The following is a 23,237-nucleotide window of genomic DNA, read 5'->3' on the forward strand; positions in this document are numbered from 1 at the left end:
ACTTCATTGTAATGAACACAGCTCTAAGGTGGTAATCATCATTTCTGAGCAATGTCAACTTTGACTTCACATAATGATTTGGTTTACTCATTATGATTATTTAGGAAACTCTGACCTTTTGACCACTACAATCAAGTTCTGTCATAACTCTTCAATTCATCTATACTTATTAATAAATCAAACTAAATCATCACAGCTAAAACAAGCATTCAAATGTGAATTCCACTTATATAAATAAATCCAAAGGTATAAGCTCATTTATTTCAACACAGCAGACACAAATTCCTGAACAAATTTAAAGAATTCCATTTCGGGTGAAGACATAAGTGCTGTCTGAGATATGGAGCGGCCCAGTAAGTTGGGGGTGGTGGCCCCCTTAGGGCTGGCCTGCCTGTGGGTGGAGCCTGGGGAGGGAGAAGTGGGGGCCCCTCTCTTTAGGTATCTCTGTAGCTCCATTAAGAAGTAATTCTGTAAAAAATATCATACATTGTTTATAACAGAGACATAAAATCAGCATATGGTTAACCTTTTGACATTGCTTTTTGTATTCAGTGAAGAAAAAAGTATCTAACAATGAGTTTAGCCAGAGATTCCCATGAACGTAAATTCGTATAAATAACTTACATTATCTTTTATTTGGAGATTAGTAAACATAGAATAATTCAATCCTACATGTATGTATACACACATTCTTCACTTGCTACACAAATAAAACCTGAAGGTTATAGCTGTACCTCAGTTTACCAATGTTCTTTATTATCGAAGACATATTTGTTATATTAGCTACCATTTCTGTAACCAGTTCTCTTTTAAGTAACTATTTGTCTGTCTGAGCCAGGCCTGGGTCTCTCAGGAGCCTCATGGCTTGTGACATTACAATATACATCGTATATTTTATATTAGCTACCATTTCTGTAACCAGTTCTCTTTCATGTAACTACAGTGAAACTCAGTTATGGCGAAGTCACTGGGACCTATTAAATTACTTCGCTATATCCATAATTTGTTATCCGTAAAAGTTATACGTTAAGTTCACATAGCTTGGGGATCCAAGATAACTTCGCTATATCCGTGAATTCGCTATATCCGTGTTCGTACTAAACGAGTTTTACTGTATTTGTCTGTCTGAGCCAGGCCTGGGTCACTCAGGAGCCTCATAGGCTTGTGACATTACAATATACATCGTATATTTTATATTAGCTACCATTTCTGTAACCAGTTCTCTTTTCAGTTACTGTTTGTTTGTCTGTGCCAGGCCTGGGTCTCTCAGGAGCCCCATGGCTTGTGACATTACAATGTATAAAGCATTTCCATCACAAACATGATCAAAGACCTAAAAATGATCAGTCTTTCAAAATCAAATATTCTGGAGAGGGACGTTAAACAGTATACAATCAATCAATCAAAATGAAATAATGATCACTTGTTAAAAAAAATTTCCTTCACATTTTATTCAATTTCGAAAAGAAAAAATAAAGCAACAAGTAATACATGTAATGCTTCTTTAAACAATGTATATATCTTGTAATGGTATTTACATAGATCTTGTATTCTTCAATGTTTTCTATCTTAAAATCTACAGTTTAGTTCCAATATTTTAAATATGTATTTATTGGGGGGGTGTCAATTTCAATTCTGTTACTATAGAAGAAAAGAGGAACTACTCTAGATTACAATGGCGAAGTCACGTGGCCATCAGATAGATAAGGAAGTTTAAATGTACAAAAATTAATTTTCAAACAATGGAGGAGACAATTTAAAACAGATCATCCGTTTAGACACCAGGTTTGTTTGTTTATATTTTAATGCAAATCAAACATTTAATAAGATATATTCAAAAGCTGCTTTAGGAATGTATAGTAGGGAAAAAACCCATAAATGATAAAATCAGACTAGGTCGTATTTCTGGGTCGTATTTGAGGACATTCCTTGAATAGATAGCAACAAATGCATAACTTTATAATTATTGACAAAAGTCTCTCAGCTGTTTATCTTTAAAAAAAAATGCATGTTCGACACAGACTACATGTATGCTCACAAAAGGGAGGAAATATAAAGAATTTAATTACTACATGTATTTTCTCAGATCTTTACATTTCCTGTAAACAACATTGTATATCTGCGTATGTGATTAATGGTCATTAGCACCTTTATATGTAAAACTTGAACAGATCTTAAATAACAGCAAATAAAAGTTGAGAAAACTTTATTTTTTCAGAAAAGTCCGAAAATGGACCCCCGCACCAGTGCCCAAGATGTGATGCGATGTGACCTTTGTGAGACCGCTGTAGTACAGATGCACTGTGATACATGCCTTGTCAATCTGTGTAAGGCCTGTGTAGGAGAACACATTTCTGATGAATCCAAAGATCACAAAGTCGTCAAATTTCAGTCCAGGAAATCTACCCTCCTCCACCCTCAATGTGCACTGCATGACAAAAAACGCTGTGATATGTACTGTGAACAATGTGACATTCCATTATGTAGTGCCTGCATTGTCTCTGAAAACCACTCTGGTCATAAGATTCTAGAAATAATTGAAATTTACCATACAAAGAAAATGGAGATTGAAAAAGAAAATGAAGAAATGAGAAAGAGCATCTATCCAATCTACGAAGACATTGCCTCAGATGCGGAAAAGAGAATTAGTCAGTTGGATAAGGGATATGAAGGTATCGCAACAACCATTACAAACCATGGAGAGGAATGGCACAGACAAATTGATAAACTTGTCAATAAACTTAAAGCAGAAGTAGACAACATGAAAGCTATACATAAAGCTGCCTTGGAGAAACACAGAGCTGAAATAAATCAAAGAATTTCAGACATTGATGATAAAATCAGAAAACTGACCAAGCTTCTAGAGTCAAACGATATCTCTCTGTTTACTCATCACAACATCACAGTTGCGAAATTCAGGAAACTTCCGCCGATAGTTGATGCATCTTTTCCAAATTTTACTCCAATTAAATTTCAGGAAGAACCATTCCAGCAACTTTTTGGGAAACTCTCATCTCTATCACTTACTTCAGAGGAATATGGCTACAACAGCAAGCTACAACAAATATCACCAGAAGCTGGATCCTTCCCTCCAATCAAGAAAATACTTGATGAACCTGAGATTGTCACCACCATAGACACTGAGTATGAAAATGCTAATGGAGTAGCCTGCCTGAGTGAAGAACAAATCTGGACAGCAGGCAATAGCAGTAGCATAAAACTCTTCAACATCAATCAAGGTTCAATACTTCAATCAATTACCACTAGATCAGGGAACGGCCCTAGTGCTATAGCAGTAACAAAAAATGGGGAGTTAGTTTATGCTGATAAATCAAACAGAAATGTGAACATTGTGAAGAATAAAAAGATAGAAGAGGTTATAAAACTACAGAACTGGGCACCTTTAGGTGTTTGCTATACTTCCTCCGGTGATCTTCTTGTTACCATGTATAGTGATGAGAACCGGAAATCAAAAGTTGTTCGTTTCTTTGGTTCCACTGAAAAACAAACCATTCAGATTGATGATAAAGGTCAACCTCTCTACTCTAATGGAAGTTTTACTAAATACATCAGTGAGAACAAGAACCTGGATATCTGTGTGTCTGATTGGGGAGCTAATGCAGTAGTGGTGGTTAATCAGGCTGGAAAACTGAGATTTAGATACACTGGGTTAATTTCTGCTCAAAATAAAAAAGAATTCAGTCCCTATGGAATCACCACAGACAGTCAGAGTCACATCCTGACTGCTGACTGTAACAATCATCGTGTTCACATCATAGATCAGGACGGACAGTTTCTTCGTTACCTATACTGTGGTTTAAATGAACCATTTGGACTTTGCACTGATACAAATGATAACTTATTTGTTGCTCAAATTAGTACAAGTAAAGTAAAGAAAATTAAATATCTACACTAAAATAAATTAAGAGTACTTTATAGCATTACATGCATGCAAATAGTGGACATGTTTTCACTTAATAACAGCTTTTCTTAAATTGTTTTATTGGAAGTCTGTACAGACTACAAGCAATTTTATATATTAAATGTTGATTTATTATGGTCAATTTACTTAAGTTTTTCATAACAATTTTGCAGTCTAATTTAATTAGATCTCTAAAAGTTCAATTAGCATGAGATATATTTTATTTATATCGCAGTCAGGGCCACAAACTACGGCGCTGCTGGAGGGCCAGGTAAAAAAAAATTATTTGTTCAGACAAATTAAAAATTCGTTCGGACGAATTAGTTATTTGTTCAGACGAATTACATATTCGTTCGGACGAATTAGATATTCGTTCGGACAGATTAAAAATTCGTTCGGACGAATTAGATATCATGCTGTACATACCTGTAATTGTATGTGGTTCTATTCTGTTGAAAATATTCATGCAATGTAATTAAAACTTAATTTAAAATCACTTTTCTGAGTATAAATAGAATCTAGTCAGATTCTATTTTTATATTAAATTATAACAAGGGTAAATATACTGAAAACTACTGTCAATCTGTTTATTCAAGAATTTTATTCAGAATTCTGTACATGTTACATACATGTTATCATGTTATTTCTGTCTGTACACAACTTCATTGTAATGAACACAGTTCAAAAGTGGTAATCATCATCAATTCTCAGCAATGTCAACTTAGACTTCACATAAAGATTTGGTTTACTCTTCATGGACTATATAGAAAACTCTGATCTTCTGATCACCAGCATCAAGGTCTGTCATGACTCCTAAATCAATCTTTACTTAAATCAAATTAATTCATCACAGCTAAATAGTGTGTTTAAATGTGAATCCCATTTTGATAAATGAATCCATGGATATAAGATTATTTCATTTCAACACAGCAGACACGAATTCCTGGACAAATTTAAAGAATTCCATTTCGGGTGATGACATGAGTGCTGTCTGGGATATGGAGCGACCCAGTAAGTTGGGGGTGGTGGCCCCCTTAGGACTGGCCTGCCTGTGGGTGGAGCCTGGGGAGGGAGAAGTGGGGGCCCCTCTCTTCAGGTATCTCTGTAGCTCCATTAAAAAGTAGTTCTGTAAACATATCATACATCATTTATAATAGAGACATAAAATCAGCAGATGATGAAATTGTATCTTCATGTTGTATTTCTTTAGAATGCATTTCTTTGGAAGTTTGTCAAAGTTTTGGTGCAAAATATATTTGCCCATAATTACATACATGTACGAGGGTTGATCCAAAAGTAATGTCACAACTTTGATAAAATTGCTATAAATCGACGTAAAACAACAATATTATACATGATGAAAGCTTTACTTATTTCAAATCAGATCTGAAAAATTCAAAGGAATATGATGTATACTTTCCAAAATATTGGATTTTAAACAATGTGTGTTTATGGTACTCGCCGCACCTAAATATAACGTCATATAACGGATACACTCCGTCATACTTTGAAGCGTTTCCACTTTGTCTCATTAAAAAAAATATTTGTGATTCGCAAACACTTTCACCAACTTCACTTTTTTACGAATTCGTAGTACCATTATACACTCACTCTTTTCATAATTAAGCCCTCTGTCAATTCTTTTTAACAGTAGCATAAGGCAAACTTACAAATTCACATTTCGCTCTATCCGTCTGTGTTTTTTGACAACGTCAGACACCATTTAACGTTTACGTCCGATCTCCTATCTTTCGGTCTTCTTGCCCTCTGCTGATCATTCAATGACCATCATCCGCTCAAAATTACTGAAATCATCTATATAGAAGTCTCTTATTTACATTCTTTATTCTGTAAGTCTTATCAATTAACGTAACTGTCGCTAGTGATGATTCCCATATTTTGAAGCAAAAATGCATTAAACTCGCCGAACCGTTTTTTCTCCATATCGACAATCCCTTTGTTCAATTCAAGAGAGTAAAACAACAATGTTTATGATCAAAAATACCACTGCCGTCATTTCATTTTCAATTAAAGACTAGAAAATGACTTGAATTGTGTCTTTTTGAAAAAAATGAGAGATTTGGTGCTTTTTTAGAATTTTTTAAATTTTTGTATTTTTCATTCTAAGAAAAAATACACTTTAAAATGTGACGTTAAGTTGTGACGTGGCGACACCCCCTCTGCTTTATGTTTTAAACATCTATAAAAGAAATTTAAATAAACATTATAAAATGAAAATTTCCATGTTTATTAGATTTGTATTAGTGCATCTTTTGGTATATTGTATTTGATAATATGAAGCCGAATATAAAAGATATGGACACTGTGACATTACTTTTGGATCAACCCTTGTATTTATTAAGGAATCACTGTCTAGTTAGTATACTATGTCAGGGCATCAACAATAGTGGGAAACATGGACACATGGAATAACACATATTTTTTTTATTTTTTTTTTTTATTTCACTGTGAAATAAAATTGCAGATATATAAATTTTAAAAAATGTAGACATAGGATTTAAATTACACGAGGACTCCCATTCCAATTTCAATAGTCCTCAACCACTGACGTCAAACATAAAGACAGCCGCACAAGATTTACATGCATATTTGGCCTCCTTAGCATCAGATGCAGAGACAGACGCCCATGAGATTTGCATTCATATTAGGCCATCTTAGCTCCTGACCTATCAGTCTGCCTAACTTACATTCCGGTAGAATTATCAAGAAATCAACTCTGCAAACTTTAAAGAGTTATCACAGAGAAAAACAAAATTAGAAATGGAAATATGTTATACATGTATATGGATTAAGTACATGTAATAGTATGCATTTCCTTTAGTTATTGCTTTTAGGTTTGAATGCTTTCATATAAGATTCAGTGAACTAAAGAAATAAGTATAACTAGCCAAAAATTCCCTGTTCTAAACATAAATTACTTGCATTACCTTTTATTTTTAGGTAGACTAAAATATTTCAATTCTATATATACACCTTGTACAAACATCAAACTCTTGTTACATGAACAGAATCTGAAGGTTATTTCTTCACCTCAGTGTGCCAATGTTCACCATAACCATATATGTATCATTATATGACCTACCATTTCTGTACCCAGCTCTCTTTTCAGTAATTGTTTGTCTGTCTGTGCCAGACCTGGGTCTCTCAGGAGCCTCATGGCTTGTGACATAACAATGTATAAAGCATTCTCCATCACAAACATGATCAAGGACCTAAAAATGATCAGTTTAATAAGTTTTAATCTGTTAATACTCACAACTTTTTTAAAAAATATTTTATTTCTACCAAAAAAGAGTCATCAAACAGAAGACAGATTACACAGATTTTTAGATAAATCTTACTTTGGAATAATATCAAATAAGCTGGTATCTGAGAAGGAATGAGGGGAATGGCCTGGTTTAACTTCGTGCTAAAAAAATATATGTATACCTCTAAAATTCAAAATAATCTGAAAGCAACATTTTTCAGTTGGAAAAATTGGTAGAGGACAAGGCATCTAAATTTGTAGAACTTCAGGATAAATGTAGTTATTAACACAACTGGAGACATGACATAATTTTTGATAAAGAACCCTCTCCAACAACAAATCAAAACCTAGACCTTACCTTTGTTAGCAGTCTAACACACACATCTCTCACACAAGATGTCAGAGTTCCAAAAGATGGCAGACATTCCTGGTCAATAGATGGCGCTGTAAAGGCCACAGCTAAAAATGGATGGTGCTCTGTATAATCCATATTCTAGAAACAAAAATTATATATCTCAATTAGAAATATGTCCATAGGACATGAATGCCCCGCCAAGGATATATTAGTAAAGCAACATAAAAATTTGTATGTGTATAAAATTTGATCAGTTTGGTTAAGGTAGGGGTTATAGTTACTAGGGAATAAAAATATAGGTCAGATCCAGCATCCGAAGCAAGTCTGGTAGTGTCCATCCCTAGATGCATCATCCATGCAAGTCTGGTTCAGGCAGGGCTTATATTTACTTGGGAATGAAAATATAGGTCAGATCCAGCAACTGAAACAAGTCTGGTAGTGTCAATCCCTAGATGCATCATCCATGCAAGTTTGGTTCAGGCAGGGCTTATAGTTACTTGGGAATGAAAATATAGGTCAGATCCAGCACCCGAAGCAAGTCTGGTAGTGTCCATCCCTAGATGCATCATCCATGCAAGTTTGGTTCAGGCAGGGCTTATAGTTACTTGGGAATGAAAATATAGGTCAGATCCAGCATCCGAAGCAAGTCTGGTAGTGTCCATCCCTAGATGCATCATCCATGCAAGTTTGGTTCAGGCAGGGCTTATAGTTACTTGGGAATGAAAATTTAGGTCAGATCCAGCATCTGAAGCAAGTCTGGTAGTGTCCATCCCTAGATGCATCATCCATGCAAGTTTGGTTCAGGTAGGGCTTATAGTTACTTGGGAATGAAAATGTAGGTCAGATTCAGCATCCGAAGCAAGTCTGGTAGTGTCCATCTCTATAAGCATCATCCATGCAAGTTTGGTTTGGGTAGGGCTTATAGTTCCTTGGAAATGGACCTGCTCCAAAAACTTAACCCTGGTCAATTATCTGGAAAATGTAGGTCAGATCCAGCATCCAAAGCAAGTCTGGTAGTGTCCATCCCTAGATGCATCATCCATGCAAGTTTGGTTCAGGCAGGGCTTATAGTTACTTGGGAATGAAAATATAGGTCAGATCCGCATTCGAAGCAAGTCTGGTAGTGTCCATCCCTAGATGCATCATCCATGCAAGTTTGGTTCAGGTAGGGCTTATAGTTACTAGGGAATGAAAATGTAGGTCAGATTCAGCATCCGAAGCAAGTCTGGTAGTGTCCATCTCTATAAGCATCATCCATGCAAGTTTGGTTTGGGTAGGGCTTATAGTTCCTTGGAAATGGACCTGCTCCAAAAACTTTAACCTGGCCACTTATCTGGAAAATGTAGGTCAGATCCAGCATCCAAAGCAAGTCTGGTAGTGTTCATCCCTAGATGCATCATCCGTGCAAGTTTGTATCAACATGTGAAGTTTGATAACACCATCTTGAATGGTATGTTCAAATCTGAGCTAAACACTAATTTAAGAAAAGTGAGGTCAAGGTCAAAGAAAAGGTCAGGGTCAAAAAATGTTGATGCAGTTGCATAGCTCTCATCAATATCTATCAGCATATGAAGTTTGATGAAAATATCTTGGATAGTTTCTTTGAAACTTAGCTTTGAACAGAGCTAAACGCAAAGTGTGACGGAAGACGGAAGGACAGAAGGACGGAAAGACGGAAGACGGACATCACAAACACTATATGCCCCGGCCATATTCATGGCGGGGCATAAAAATTGCTTAAAAAGTTACAGGTGCATATATTGTTAACTATGTCTGAGTAAACCATATATGTACATGTGTTTAGCTTTAGAATCAACATATGAACAGTTTTCTTAAAGCTGAACACGATTTGTAAAAGGAATCTATCCGCCATTTTTGTTCCCGAGTCTCGCTACTCTGCAGACCCCTATTAATAGGGCAGAACTTAGTCACTGTTCAGTTTTATCAGTCGACACCGGTGTAGACGGACGTATGCTATACAGAACTCGCAAGCGAGAATAATAACGTAATACTTCGTCTAATGCAGGAAAATAAGATACTAAATAAATTTACAATTATAGTTGTATAAGTCAGTGCAGTATTCAAACAACACAGATAAACGTAACTACAATAAAATATAAACAAAGGTAATGCAAGATAACCAGCACGAACACGGGTCACCATTCCACGCCAATACTCGTGACAATAAAGCAGTCAGTTGTAACGAATGCGACGAGTTTACCCTAGTATTGATGTATCGTAGATAATGCTATCGAAAATGGCGTATGCCTATTTACGAGTCGTGTTCAGCTTTAAGGATAAAGAACATATATTAAATGGGTAAAAAAATAGTTCATGCAAAAATAAGCTAAGGAACTCTACTTTATCTTACACTACATTTAAATACTTTCTTACCCTTTCATACAAAATTTCACAAAGTTCAGGAGTAAAATATCTCAACATGGAAAATGCTCGTCCAAGTATTTCTAACATTCTGAAAGGACAACAAGATCAAACAAATAAAAAAAAACTGAATACAAAAAATTAATGCATTAAAAAGTTTAATAAAATCTTTGGAGGAATGACTTAAACAAGAACTGTCCAATAGGGACTAAGGTGCGACCAAATAAACATCAATATCATCATATTCAAGGTATGGCCAAAATTCTAAGTGTAAAAGTGTAGAAATTCCCCAAAAAATAAAGGAATCAGAATTTCCTGGTAATATGTACATCTACACATTGTGTCCTAAATATCTGCAAAGTTTGACCAAATTCTGTTCAGCAGTTTATGAGGAGTTGCGCTGACAAAAAACAGGACTGACAGACTGACACATTGACTGGCGGACGGGTCAAAAACATTATACCTCCCACAGTTTGTTGTATGGGGTATAATAAGTGTACAAATTTTCAGACAAATCCTTCCAATAGTTTTCAAGAAATGGTCCGGACAAAATCTCGTCCACAGACAGAAAAACAGAGAGATTCCAATTCCAATACATGTATACCCCCCCTAAACTTCATTTGCAGGGGGTATAAAAAAATTCTCTTAAGAAAGTATATGACAAAAGAATTGACTAACTTCCTTACTTGCAGGACTTTCTTACTAGATTGTCTATGACACTAACCTTCTCTTTACTTGCAGTATTTTCTTGGTTGGACTGACTACATCACTAACCTTCTCTTTACTAGCAGTACTTTTTTTGTTGGATTGATACTTACCTTCTTTTTACTTGTAGTACTTTCTTGGTCGGTAAGTCTTCCTCTGTAGAGGACTGTTGTTGAAGCCTCTGTCTGGTCACATGGTTTTCTGGTGCCCTGTTCTGTAAAAGATGGTGAAGGAATCTTTATAAATGTACATATGTAAAAAATTCAGTTTAGCTTATGAATTATCTGAGATCTATTCCTACCTCCAGTATATGTTGTAGATATCTTGTGCTCATAAGGTAAGCCACAAAAGTCTGACACATATACAAAACACTGCCCTGAAACAGCAAAAAAATCCAATATGACAAAAAAACAAGAAAGGAAATTGCAAAAGTACTACACTGCCTGCAACTTTTGCCAAAACGACAAAATCAGTGAAGAGAATAATATGTTTAAAGAAGTTATAGGGAATATAGAGATCCTTTTACCTGTAACTGATGGACAGAGTTGGGTGAGCTGATTCTCCATTGAGGTAGGTAAGCTGACAGCTGACAGATAAAATCACACGTCTTCTCTGCCTCAAACAATACATTGTCTTGGAGGAGCACTTTAGATAGCTCAAAACACTGAAAACAGTCCCAAAATCCTTAGAAGTTTTAACGTTTATGCATCATATATTACCACAATATGAATTATTCCTAATATTTATTCATAGCCATTCTTTTTGAGTTTTTTGAAATAGAAAATCAGTACCTGAATCATTCGATCCTGGTGAGCTCCAAGAAAATGGAAGGCATCCTCAAGGAATGAAAATTTCAGCACCAACAACATGGTGGCATACAGATCCACAGAAAGGCAGTAAACTCCATGCCAAGAGAGTGTGGCTAAATTATCCTTCTGTTTGGTGTTAATCTAATTCATTGAACATTCTATAAATTTTCACATTTTATACCACTTGTATACAATCCATCAATCTACGTACATGTAATAAAAAAACTTCTGAATTTATAAGCTACATGTAGCATTGTGCCATAAGTAAGATATTCCTGTCAACTTAAAAATTAATTTGCCTCACAAACTGAAGTTTGAAAGGAGGAATTAAAATCTTACCATGGATTGTTTTAGTGCAGAAGGTTCAAGATCCTCATAGAGATTAGTGACAGCTAAACACAGATGCTGGGTTAGTCCACTAAGGGCTAAAGATTCCGCTCCCTGTAAACAGTAATGATAGGAGTTATTACTGTTAAAAGTACATACATGTATATCCAATGAATCAATATTTTTCAATGTTATTTTCTGAAAGTCTATTCATTTGACTTACCTTTTCATGCTTTGCAATACTTAGGAAGAGCAACATCACAGTGTGTACAAAATTCAGGCCTTGTTTACCCTAATGAAAAAAATTAAAAATTGAGAAATTCTTAATATTAAGAAAATAGAGTAATAATAATGTGTCATTTTTGCTACTGAAGAATTTACTATTCAATCTAGCATGTTATATTCTTTAGATAATGCTAATCCATTTAATATTTACATGTCAATTTTAATTTATGTAAGCAAAATTACATTTCTAAATACATTGTACTTTTGTGATGAAAACCAAACTTGTAAGTTGTAATGTAAAAGGTGAAGAAAACCAAGTTATCAATCTAAAAAAAAAAATCTGTAAAGAATACTAATATGTGTAAAACATGGGCCCCTGGAAATTCCAGAGGTGGGATCAGGTGCCTGGGAGGAGTAAACATCCCCTGACTACAAACCACACCTGATGTGAGCTTATAATATTGAACAGGTAGATGGAACTTTTTAGAGTCAAATTCAGTATAAATGGAAGGCCTAACAGTTGGTTTGAAACAAATAAATGGCTGATTCCTGTACTGACCTTGATGAAGAATTCTAAAGAGGAAAGGAGGGATGAAATAATAAGGTGTTCCTGTAGAACTGGTAACCATGACGACATGTCCGGTAACTGTTGGATCACTTCCTCCAGTAAACAACAGCTGACTACCTCCATCTGTAACAGATTTTTGTTTTAAATTTTATCACAGAATACTTGTATAAGGTCAAAACTTGAGTAAGGTTGCTTCTCCAATCTCCATCGTACAAACATTTTCTGTTTGAATATTTGAGATCGGTTTTTCAAAAGAATTTATGAATTAAAACTTTATTTGACTGTAAAATTTAAAATTATTCCGTTTAAAATTACTATTACATATTGTAAAGATATATTAATAAGATTCAAACTACTTTCTCCTGTTCCTTTTAAGGGAAATTCTTTAATCAATGGACTAAAAGTATTCATCTCATTAACTCACCTTTAACCACACTTCTCCTGAACTTCCCGGGGTGAGGTCTTTGACAGAGGGTAACTGGAATATACTCTGATGTATAATCTCACAGCCAGTCTGGAACACAGCCAATAGAGTGTCTGCATCCAGCTCTTTGAAAAATGCAGAAAATACCACTAATCATTGTCAGCTCTAAAAAGTTATGTTTCGTGTACTTCTATATCTTAAATGTCTGAACATAATAGTTTCACTACATGAACATGTACAGGTAGGCCTGAAAGTTGACATTTTCAAAAAAGAAAATTATTCTAAATATTTAACAGTTGGATACTGGTAAACATTAAATGAAAACATCAAAGTTCTCTAAAATTTTAAGTTTTAAATTAAAAAAAAATATATTGTATGATTTTTGAGGACAATTTTATTTCCCCTGGTATCTTTAGTCTTTTAAATGAAAAACTCACTTTTTGATTGGTTCAGCCTGACATGCTGTAACATGGCCACCAGGGATCCAATCATTCCTATCTGTAGAGAGGGCACAACGGGGGCATTAGACAGAGCCTCCAGTACTGCTGTCTGTATGTCCTTAACAGTTCTCCTAACCACACTCAGGGCACTGTAATGAAGAAAGACAGTAGAAAGGGTACCACAGGGGCATTAGTAAGAACCTCCAGTACTGCTGTCTGTTTGTCTGTTTAGCTGTTTGTCTGTCTGTTGTCAACTTTAACCTACACTATAACTTTTGAACCAGGAGAGATAGAGACTTCATATTTGGTATGCATACCCCACTAATTAAGCACTTTTAACTGACACCAAGGTCAATGACACCTTGACCCATATGCTAAAAATAGCTTTTTCGAACTTTTGCTATTACTTTTGAACCATAGGAGATAGAGTCTTCATACTTGGTATGCAAACTCCAACAATTAACGCCAAGGTCAATACCCTTGACCTATATGCTAAAAATAGCTTTTTCGAACTTTAACCATTATTTTTTGACCATAGGAGATACAGACTTCATATTTGGTATGTATACTCCCCTAAATAAGTTCTTTCAAATGACACCAAGGACAATAATCGTGTGACCTTGACTGTGACCTATATTCTAAAAATTGCTTTTTCGAACTTTGTTGCTGCCAGGCGATAGCGTTTCACAAACACATCTTGTTTACTCTTAAAATAAGCAAAATTACGGTGAACATTGGCTTTTTGTATTCAAGCAATTACATGTACATAAATGTTCACCCAAACTGTAAAACAGATACACATACCTTGTCCATGATTTGATGAGTCTGAAAATCAAAGCACTTGTGATCTTGGCTAGTTTCATGTTTAATTCTAAAGAAGTTCCATTGATCTAAAAGGAAAAGAAATAAACTAATTCTTCTCTTCAATTTTTAAAACTAGGCGATTAGAATAAGAGTGAGCTTTATTGTAATGCTCCCAATAGAAAGATGAAGTCAGTAAAATGTGAAACTGTTACAGACTTACCAATGCTCGGAGACCTTCTATCAAGTCAATGATGATGATTTCTTTCAAATGGTTGTCCATTTTCAGTTGCTCCACCTACAAAAAGGAAAACTTTTTGAAATTTTCAAAAGTTAAAAAAAATCAGTCCAACTTGACCTCTGATGCTTTTTCTTATTTGATTGACAATTGATTGTACATGTATATTGTTTAACAACCCTCTCGAGAATTTTTCACTCATATGCAGATGCCATTTACTTTGACATATTCAAAAGTATTTCACTATAGAACAAACTCTCTTAACATTCCTTATAACCTGCAGTGATCTCATACTTGTAACCTGGAGAGAGTGATCACATACATGTAGGTTATATGTATGTGAGAAAAAACTGTAAGTTCACATACCTGTAACTTGGAGAGATAGGTCACATAGCTGTAACCTGGAGAGATATGTCACATACCTGTTACCTGTAGAGAACAATAACATACCTGTAACCTGGAGAGAAAGGTCACATACCTGTAACCTGGAGAGATAGGTCACATAGCTGTAACCTGGAGAGATAGGTCACATACCTGTAATCTGGAGAGATAGGTCACATACCTGTAATCTGGAGAGATAGGTCACATACCTGTAACTTGGAGAGATAGGTCACATACCTGTAACTTGGAGAGATAGGTCACATACCTGTAACCTGGAGAGATAGGTCACATACCTGTAAACTTGGAGAGATAGGTCACATACCTGTAAACTGGAGAGTTAGGTTACATACAGGTAACCTGGAGAGATAGGTCACATACCTGTAACCTGGAGAGATAGGTCACATACCTGTAAACTTGGAGAGATAGGTCACATACCTGTAACCTGGAGAGTTAGGTTACATACAGGTAACCTGGAGAGATAGGTCACATACAGGTAACTCTTGATGGCTCGATCTTCGATCTCTCGAAGTTCTTGATCGCTCGACGTGAGTCTCCAGTCCCGATTTTTCCCCCTATATAACTAAGCAAATTTACTCTTGATTTCTCAAACGCTTGATCTCTCGAAACCCTTGATCCCTCGAAGTCAAAATGCAGTCCCGCTATGCATATTCCATTGAAATTTACCCTCGATACCTCGAAGTGGTTTTAAGAAATGAATGTAATAATTTTTTCTTTGATCGATGTATTGAAATTTTCATCAATGCGCATAGCGCAAAAAAAGTTTTCAGTCCAATTTTTCTTTGATACATCGATCAAAGAAAAAATTATAACATTCATTTCTTATCATTTAATTATGATTTTAAATTAATAAAATGAAAGTTTCTTTCACTTTTCTATTAAATGTATGCATCAAAAACAGTGCGCACGAATACATCACCATAACGTTCACGTTGCTGAAAATTCGAAATGGCTCTAACCATGCTAACGAAAAACGTTCTCAAATATTGTCTTGTGATTACCAACAGTCGCCAAAATAATTTACAGTTCTTTAACACAAAAAACTTACCTGTTGTGTTATCCCTCTGAATATATTTTCCCCGGTAAGTTATCTAAGTTCGTAATTGTAAAGGGAAGCTACTCAAATACCGTATCCAAGGCTATCAGTTCTAGGTCACAGAAATTTTGGATTTCATTTACGCATCTTTTCATTTGAATTTCAAACCGAATATATATATACGTATCACGACCTTTCAATGCTGTAAAACCTGAAAGAGTCTGCTGCCGATAGTTCAAGATTAAAGAATTCCATCCTCAATTCATGCAGTGTCGTTTTTCTCGATCACTCGTTTCCCAGGATTTAACAGATTTACGGTTTTCCCCGCTTTGGTAGCATAATAAAACATTTTTTCAGAGTTCTATTGTTTCATGCCAGATATCTCAAAGTCAAACATTTAAGAAAAGTATGCCGATTAAACGATTTCTTCCCTTCCTTCCCATAACTGTATTGCAGACGATTTTAATTTGTTTAGCAAAGGGGGATAATTCAAAATGAAACGAAAGTAGAAAGTAAGTCAGGAACCTAACGGACAGGTTCCGAAATTCAGGAAAATATTTATTAAAGCAAAGGTATTTAATTATTGCTTCAAAAAATAACCTGGAAGCGGGGAATATACATGTACCGACTGTCAAAGTAGTTACGGCTGCTTAGTACAACCGCACTCAAGATTTTATTGATGCAGTTATCAAAAGAATTTTTTATCCAATCAGAATCAAGTATTTTATAGAAATTAAATGATATTTGTATACAAGTTACAAAATTAGCAACTTTACCAGGACATTTAATGGCCCCAGGCAGAAGACGCGGGTCTCGTGTAACGGGATGTTTATTCAGGTGACACTTGTATTGCAAGGTGATAAGTGATTTATAATTAATTTTATGTTGCCTATATGCTAAAAAAATAATTATCATCGACTGTATTACGATAATTTAGAAATGCAGTGTCAATGAGAAATTGTAATTGTAAGACAAAACACTTAGTAAATTTAGTTTTTATTTCGAGTATAACGAAATATGAAAATCCAGAAACAGCCTCAGTGTCAATATGACGACTACTGTTGGACAAATACTAACAGAACTTTGTTCAATGTACATGTTTGGAAAAATCATTTTAAAATGTTGTTTACATATAACGAATGCGTAGTTTGATATACGTATCATGAAGAATAAAAACATAAACATAAAATGATGATGTACATTTTTAGCTTACTCAGATTAATAAATATTCATCTAAAATACTAAATTATATCGCTGTTTTATAAAAACCACATGTGAAAAGTTAGCACTGCATGAAAATCATTACATCCGGTAAGACTAATTTTAAAACCGGCCAAACAAACTCGGAAAATTCCCGACTCTTGAAAATTCGAACTCTTGATCTCTCGAAGTTTTTTCTCGGTCTCAGGACTTTGAGGTATCGAGAGTTACCTGTACCTGTAACCTAGAGAGATAGGTCACCTGTAACCTGGAGAGAACATTCACATACCTGTAACCTGGAGAGAACATTCACATACCTGTAACCTGGAGAGAAAAGTCACATACCTGTAACCTGGAGAGAAAAGTCACATACCTGTAACCTGGAGAGAAAAGTCACATACCTGTAACCTGGAGAGAAAAGTCACATACCTGTAACCTGGAGAGAAAAGTCACATACCTGTAACCTGGAAAGCGTGATCAGGAAGTTTTTCCAGGCTATAAGGAGCTTCAGTGTGTGATGCTCTGTAAGGTTGTCTGTTGGATGATCAGTCTGACTGGCCTCCTCAACCAAACAATTACGAACTTCCTTCAAAAGTCAATTTAAAAAAAAGATTTACCTAACATTAAAAATAAAATATTGCACTGAAATTGTATGATCAAATTTGAAATGGTATATACAAATAACATTTTTACCCCAGTCCAATACTTCAGTCTGTTTGTAGAATTGATGTCTACCAAAACTTTCTTCAGTTTGTCATCTAGTTTTCCACTGCAAGAAAATGACATAATTTCACTAATTAATTAAATGTTCTTTAAACAATGCAAATCACCCCCCCACTTTTTTTTTAATAAAAATCATTAACTGAATTTGTTACAGCCTCAAATAAAAACATCCTTCTTCTTAATGCTTTTTTTCCAACCTTGTAACACTGAAAATTTCCTCCGATAGAATCTCTAAAACATGGGAGACAGTCTTCACTTGGCAAGTATACAATCCCTGAAAACCCAAAGTACGTGTACTGTTTATTTTTTCAATGAAGCTTCAAAGAATATTAAATTTTTTTAAAAAATTTATACTGTAAACTTACTTTTTCTCATAGGGTAATAATTCCATAAAATCAAATTATCAGTTTAATCCCCAGGGTAAAAAATTATGTGGATTCATTACATTACAAAAAATTATGACATCTTAATATACATTGAAAACAGAGATAAATTACCATTGTGTTGCTAGAATATGCCTATTTGAATTTGCACATTTGATGCTTCTATTAATGTGAAAGATAATATTAAAAGTTAGACCTACTTCATCCTGTTTTTCCCGAGCGTCTGGTAAATCTCTCGTGAGAGGAGCACCCACACTCAACCAGAATCTGTCACTGTAAAACGTCAATAATCAACATAACATCAACATATATAATTATATACAGAGAGTCACCGACTCACACAAAAAGTACAATTACATGTACAACGAACAACTTAAATGCAAAACCAAAATGGATATGTAATACAATGTCACACTACTCCTGATATTACTTGGTTCTGAGGACAGACATGGCCGTCTCCCTGTGTCCTGACCAGAGTGAGTGGATGAACTCCATACAGGCACACAGTAGATCAGGGGGACACTGGTACGTCATCTACAGCCAAAAAAACATCACATCAGTCAGTGATCAAATATAACTCAAATCTTAACAGATATCAGGTGCAAGTACAAACTAGGAATGTTTTTGGCATAAGACTCCATTATGAAATAGTTTTTACCTGTTTCTCGGCTTCCATCAGTTTTAACACAGTTTGAAGGCAACTAATTTTTCCCAGGGATAAATCCTACATGGATAAAAACCATTAAAAAAGAGTAATGTCTATTGTCCTTAATAATGGTACATATAATGGAAGTCTCACAATACAATTTTTTCTGAACCAAATTTAGTGCTCTTTTATTTTTTTTTACCACATTGTATGTGTACGGAGTACAAACCCTTCTGGCGGCCTCTGATGAGGAAGATTCTGTAAGCTGTACATTCAGGAACATCTCTATCAACCCGGGCTGTGCATCCACACACACCGATAAAAACTCCAAAATGGCTACCTTTAGTCTGAGGTCCTACAATTATTCCATACCTTTTAAGATTTTTTTTTTTGAAATTCTTATAGTACCAGTAAATGATATAAACCTATTACAGGTACATTTTTTCTAGTCAACTGTACATGTATGCCTTTAGTATGGGCAATCAAAAAACAATATGTTCTGACATAGAATTCTGATGCCACATACCTCGGTGGTGCTTTGTAGACGATTGAGATACATGTCTCTGACTGACTCTGCTGCTCCCCCTAAACACGATAATATCGACATCTTGGACACCTACAATCACACAAATACATACAAATCAACTCAAAAGAGACTTCTGAGTCAAAGAAGAATTTTCTAATATCTTTTTAAAAAATTTTCATCCCCATATAGCACCAGCATACAGTAAAACATGCTTATAGTGAACATTTATGATAAATTGATGCTTACAACAAAGTAAATCTCAGTCCCAGTGGCTTTAAAATATATTGTGAATTTAATGGATAAAGCAAGCTACATTTACATGTATAAGAATTCAAAATAATCTGTTCCTGACATTTCCTTATAAGTGTGTTTTACTGTATGGGTAAAGCAATTATATGACTGACTGAATGGCTCAAATATTGACATATGGCATGAACAAAAAATTATCTGAAGAGATGATACAAGTTAGGTAAAAATCTGACCACAGCCAGTCTTCTGAGTAAGAGACAAGCCAGCATGGGAAGTCTGGGGTTGTGTTTGTGGTAGATGTACTGAGCTATGGTAGCCACTATGTGTTGGTTCTGTCTGACCACGGGCTGAGAAGACAGAGCCGACTCCACTGGAGACAGGGGAAGGTTGGGACTCTTTAGCAATAACAGCTGGTTCAGAACCGAGAATGAGATCTGTATCAGTCGTATCATCTCCGCTCCAATCCCATCATCTGCCATGCTGAGAAAATAGGAAGGAAAACATTCAATTTTTAATCATCACAATACCTTGAAGAGGGATTAATATTATTTTTACTTATATTTTTTTCATAGATTGAATAAACCCAAGCAAATATTCAGTCTAAAAAAAATTGATCATAAAAGCTTTCAAAGATCTGTTCAACACATGCTAAAATGTTTTATAAATATGGCAAAATTCGATCGGTACATTTAAGGTCATTTTTCATAAATGGTTTATCATACCTTCCTTGCTGAACTAAGGCCAAATCTACAGTATCTGATCCTGTGGCAATGATTCCCAGCAAAGTCTGCCCGGCCTCAGTAAACAGCAGACTGTACACAACGATCTCTTGTATTCTGGGTCTATAAAACATTGGAAACCAATAAAAACCACAAAAAGATTGAGAAAAATTCTGTTAAACATAAAACAGATAAATTCTGTACCTTTTGGAGGCAGATTCCACAGGTTTAGTTCTGGTAATCATAGTAACCAATATTTTGTGAAATATTTCCACACACTTCCTGCCTGAAATTCAAAGATTGATCAAATTGTAATCATGATACAATATAGGAAAGCAATGTTCATTGTTAAGGGTGTTTGATCAATATCCACTCATATTTGTGGAATCAAATTTATCTGGCACGGAACTGGAAAGAGGGGGATTTATTTTCTTGATGAAAAGAAAATTATTGCATTGCAATATAGTATTTTAACTTACCATGGGAATATAAATTTCTTGGTCTCTTCATTATCACAGAAACAACAAAAATTAAACCTCCTAGAATATTAGTGATTTCATTGTTGTAATTCCCCTTCTCATTACATTTAAAGTCATTTTTTTAAAGGAAATCTGGCATTACATACCGTATTTGGCCGAGTATAATACGCATTGATGTAAAATACGCATCCCCCTTTTTAAGTCTGAAACTGGGGAAAAAAAACACAGTTTGGATGTATTATACGCAACAGAAAAATATACCAAGCGATGTTCTGAACTTTGAAAATCACGGTAATTTGTTACGAAAATCGGCGCGAGGATTAGGTGTCAAAAATTTACTGAACACACTTTTTTTAAAATACACACTTTTTAACTTTCTCTTAATCCTGACATTCCGTATAGCGGCAATCTGGAGAATATTATTTATTCATTTATTTCAACAAAGCACAAGATAATGTTGAAATAGTAACAAAAAAAATGTTGGGAAAATTATAACACATTTCTTATTAATTTTAGTAAAAATAGAGATATTAATCGAAAGTTTTATCGTTGTCATATTTAATTTTGGTTGAAGATAATCATGCTTAAAAAAAATATTTTAACAACAAATTGAAACATCAAAGTATTTATTCTTTAGAAAATACGATTTTCCTCTTCAACAAAAAGAGATATCTTAGTCTATGATACCACTTTTATTAAAAGTTGTAGCATATTTATATTTTTTCTCAACTCTGCAATTATTTTAACAAGAGGCCGATAAGTATAAGATAAGGTAAAATTACATTTACAAGTGTTTAATGTTTAAGTGCCGAAATCAAACATTCACCATGCTCATCAAACGTTATATGTATAATCTTCACCAATTTCTAGCAAAGAAAATAATCACAGCAATTAACATGGCAGTAAATAATCAGTGCTCTAACTGCAAAAACATTGCTTTGGAGTCGGTAAATAAATTCCCGAGGGGTGGATATAATTATCATTTGAACCAGCGCACGTGTGTCACACACTTTTATCATAAAAGTTTTAGATAATTTATATTTCACGGATTTTAAACTCTCAATTAATATTTAACAAGAGTTATTAATTATATTTAGTGCAGATAAGGTAAAATGTACACTAACAAGTGTCTTGAAAATGTTCAAAATCATGTTAATCAACACATGATCACCAGCTCACACATACTTTTAACGACTTTTTCAGGGCATAAAATATAATGACAATTTTGATCAAGCATATCAAAATAATTTTGAAGATAGCAATTAAAATGCATATGTTCAGTAAATATATTACGTTGCTATAACTGCAAAAACATTGTTTTTGGAGTCGGTATACATCCCTTCTCACAGAAATTTATTTTTAAAAAAATCGTATTATACCAACCTAAACGTGTGTCAAAATTGTTTTTCCCTATCAATTTCAAATCGTACTGGAAAGAGGGGTCAGGATATACATTGTTGAAGCAGATTTCACTGGAGTTTTGAAAACCTAAAATTAATATTTGATTTGATTGTATTTCATTGCAAAAATGATTTATTACTTTGCCACTGGAAAACATTCTCTAAGTTTGCACGGACACATGTGGCACTAAATTCTCTTTCAATGGTTCCGAGAATTTATTTGACATAGCTATGAGTGAAGATTTAAATTTTTTAATAATACATTGTTATTATCACGACCTGAAAAAATCAAGAATGGCCTTCAAGTTACATATTTTATCATCAAAGGGGAATAATGAAATTTATGATTTTTTCAATTAAAAGATTATAAAAGTCGACTTCGGCGTAATTTGTAAGGCTTTGGTAAATAAAGTCAAAGATTGGTAATTTTACATAAATTTTAAAAAATATTCACTTAACAAAAGTAAATTCTTTATAGAATGGTTTTCACTGGTAATTCATTTCTCCGTACATCGGACACAAATTACCATGATCGGACAGCGATACAATGGAAATTACTACCTCCATACAGAAAATTGTCAAAATCCCATTGTGATGGAAAATAAAAACGCATGTTTTTTCTCAAAATAAAAGTTATCGATATTTAAAGTTATTTCTGAGTATGATAAACCTGGCAACGCAGTACCAAATTTGCATTTTCTTACCTATCAATTCTCTTGTCTTCAGTTTGTAAAATCTCCATTTCTGAAAAACTGGAAAGACTTCCCTCAGGATATACATAGTTGAAGCCATCAGTTCATTCTCCATGGAGTCTTTGAAGAATGGTTGAATAAGATTCAGGATGAACTCCAGTATTGATGTGGTGATTGGATACGACCCCTCGATACACTCCACCCCAAACAGCATGTTACCATAGCAACCAGCCATCAAACCTTGGCCACTGGAAAACGTTCTCTTACATATATATCTACTGAACATTTTCACAACACAATATAACTTTTAACTTAACAAGA

At 34.5% G+C, this 23,237-nt stretch overlaps 2 protein-coding genes across 2 annotated transcripts in view; one reads left to right on the plus strand and one right to left on the minus strand.

The window, feature by feature from the left end:
- Window positions 1-1,702: 1,702 nt before the first annotated feature.
- LOC134254590 (E3 ubiquitin-protein ligase TRIM71-like) lies at window positions 1,703-4,026 on the plus strand. The gene is made up of 2 exons (XM_062737118.1): window positions 1,703-1,785; window positions 2,219-4,026. Exon 2 carries the CDS (start codon window positions 2,231-2,233, stop codon window positions 3,914-3,916), a length of 1,686 nt encoding a protein of 561 aa, XP_062593102.1. The 5' UTR covers window positions 1,703-1,785; window positions 2,219-2,230; the 3' UTR covers window positions 3,917-4,026.
- Window positions 4,027-4,547: 521 nt separating this feature from the next.
- The window catches only part of LOC134254577 (nucleoporin NUP188-like), a 35,223-nt gene continuing 16,533 nt past the window's right edge, over window positions 4,548-23,237 (minus strand). The window contains 28 exon segments of the mRNA XM_062737106.1: window positions 4,548-5,048; window positions 7,026-7,155; window positions 7,285-7,352; window positions 7,549-7,683; window positions 9,940-10,018; window positions 10,746-10,846; window positions 10,934-11,008; window positions 11,159-11,296; window positions 11,424-11,582; window positions 11,781-11,882; window positions 11,992-12,060; window positions 12,553-12,684; window positions 12,986-13,110; window positions 13,423-13,574; window positions 14,230-14,315; window positions 14,450-14,524; window positions 17,557-17,685; window positions 17,793-17,868; window positions 18,020-18,096; window positions 18,406-18,478; window positions 18,636-18,739; window positions 18,864-18,929; window positions 19,081-19,206; window positions 19,378-19,467; window positions 19,860-20,106; window positions 20,349-20,468; window positions 20,550-20,631; window positions 22,929-23,164. Coding sequence (XP_062593090.1) covers window positions 4,839-5,048; window positions 7,026-7,155; window positions 7,285-7,352; window positions 7,549-7,683; window positions 9,940-10,018; window positions 10,746-10,846; window positions 10,934-11,008; window positions 11,159-11,296; window positions 11,424-11,582; window positions 11,781-11,882; window positions 11,992-12,060; window positions 12,553-12,684; window positions 12,986-13,110; window positions 13,423-13,574; window positions 14,230-14,315; window positions 14,450-14,524; window positions 17,557-17,685; window positions 17,793-17,868; window positions 18,020-18,096; window positions 18,406-18,478; window positions 18,636-18,739; window positions 18,864-18,929; window positions 19,081-19,206; window positions 19,378-19,467; window positions 19,860-20,106; window positions 20,349-20,468; window positions 20,550-20,631; window positions 22,929-23,164 — 3,262 coding nt within the window. The 3' untranslated portion in view covers window positions 4,548-4,838.

This window comes from Saccostrea cucullata, unplaced genomic scaffold (genome assembly GCF_032062105.1).
Source record: "Saccostrea cucullata isolate Sc308-1 unplaced genomic scaffold, CSIRO_AGI_Scuc_v1 ctg354, whole genome shotgun sequence".
Classification (NCBI taxonomy): Eukaryota; Metazoa; Mollusca; class Bivalvia; order Ostreida; family Ostreidae; genus Saccostrea; species Saccostrea cuccullata.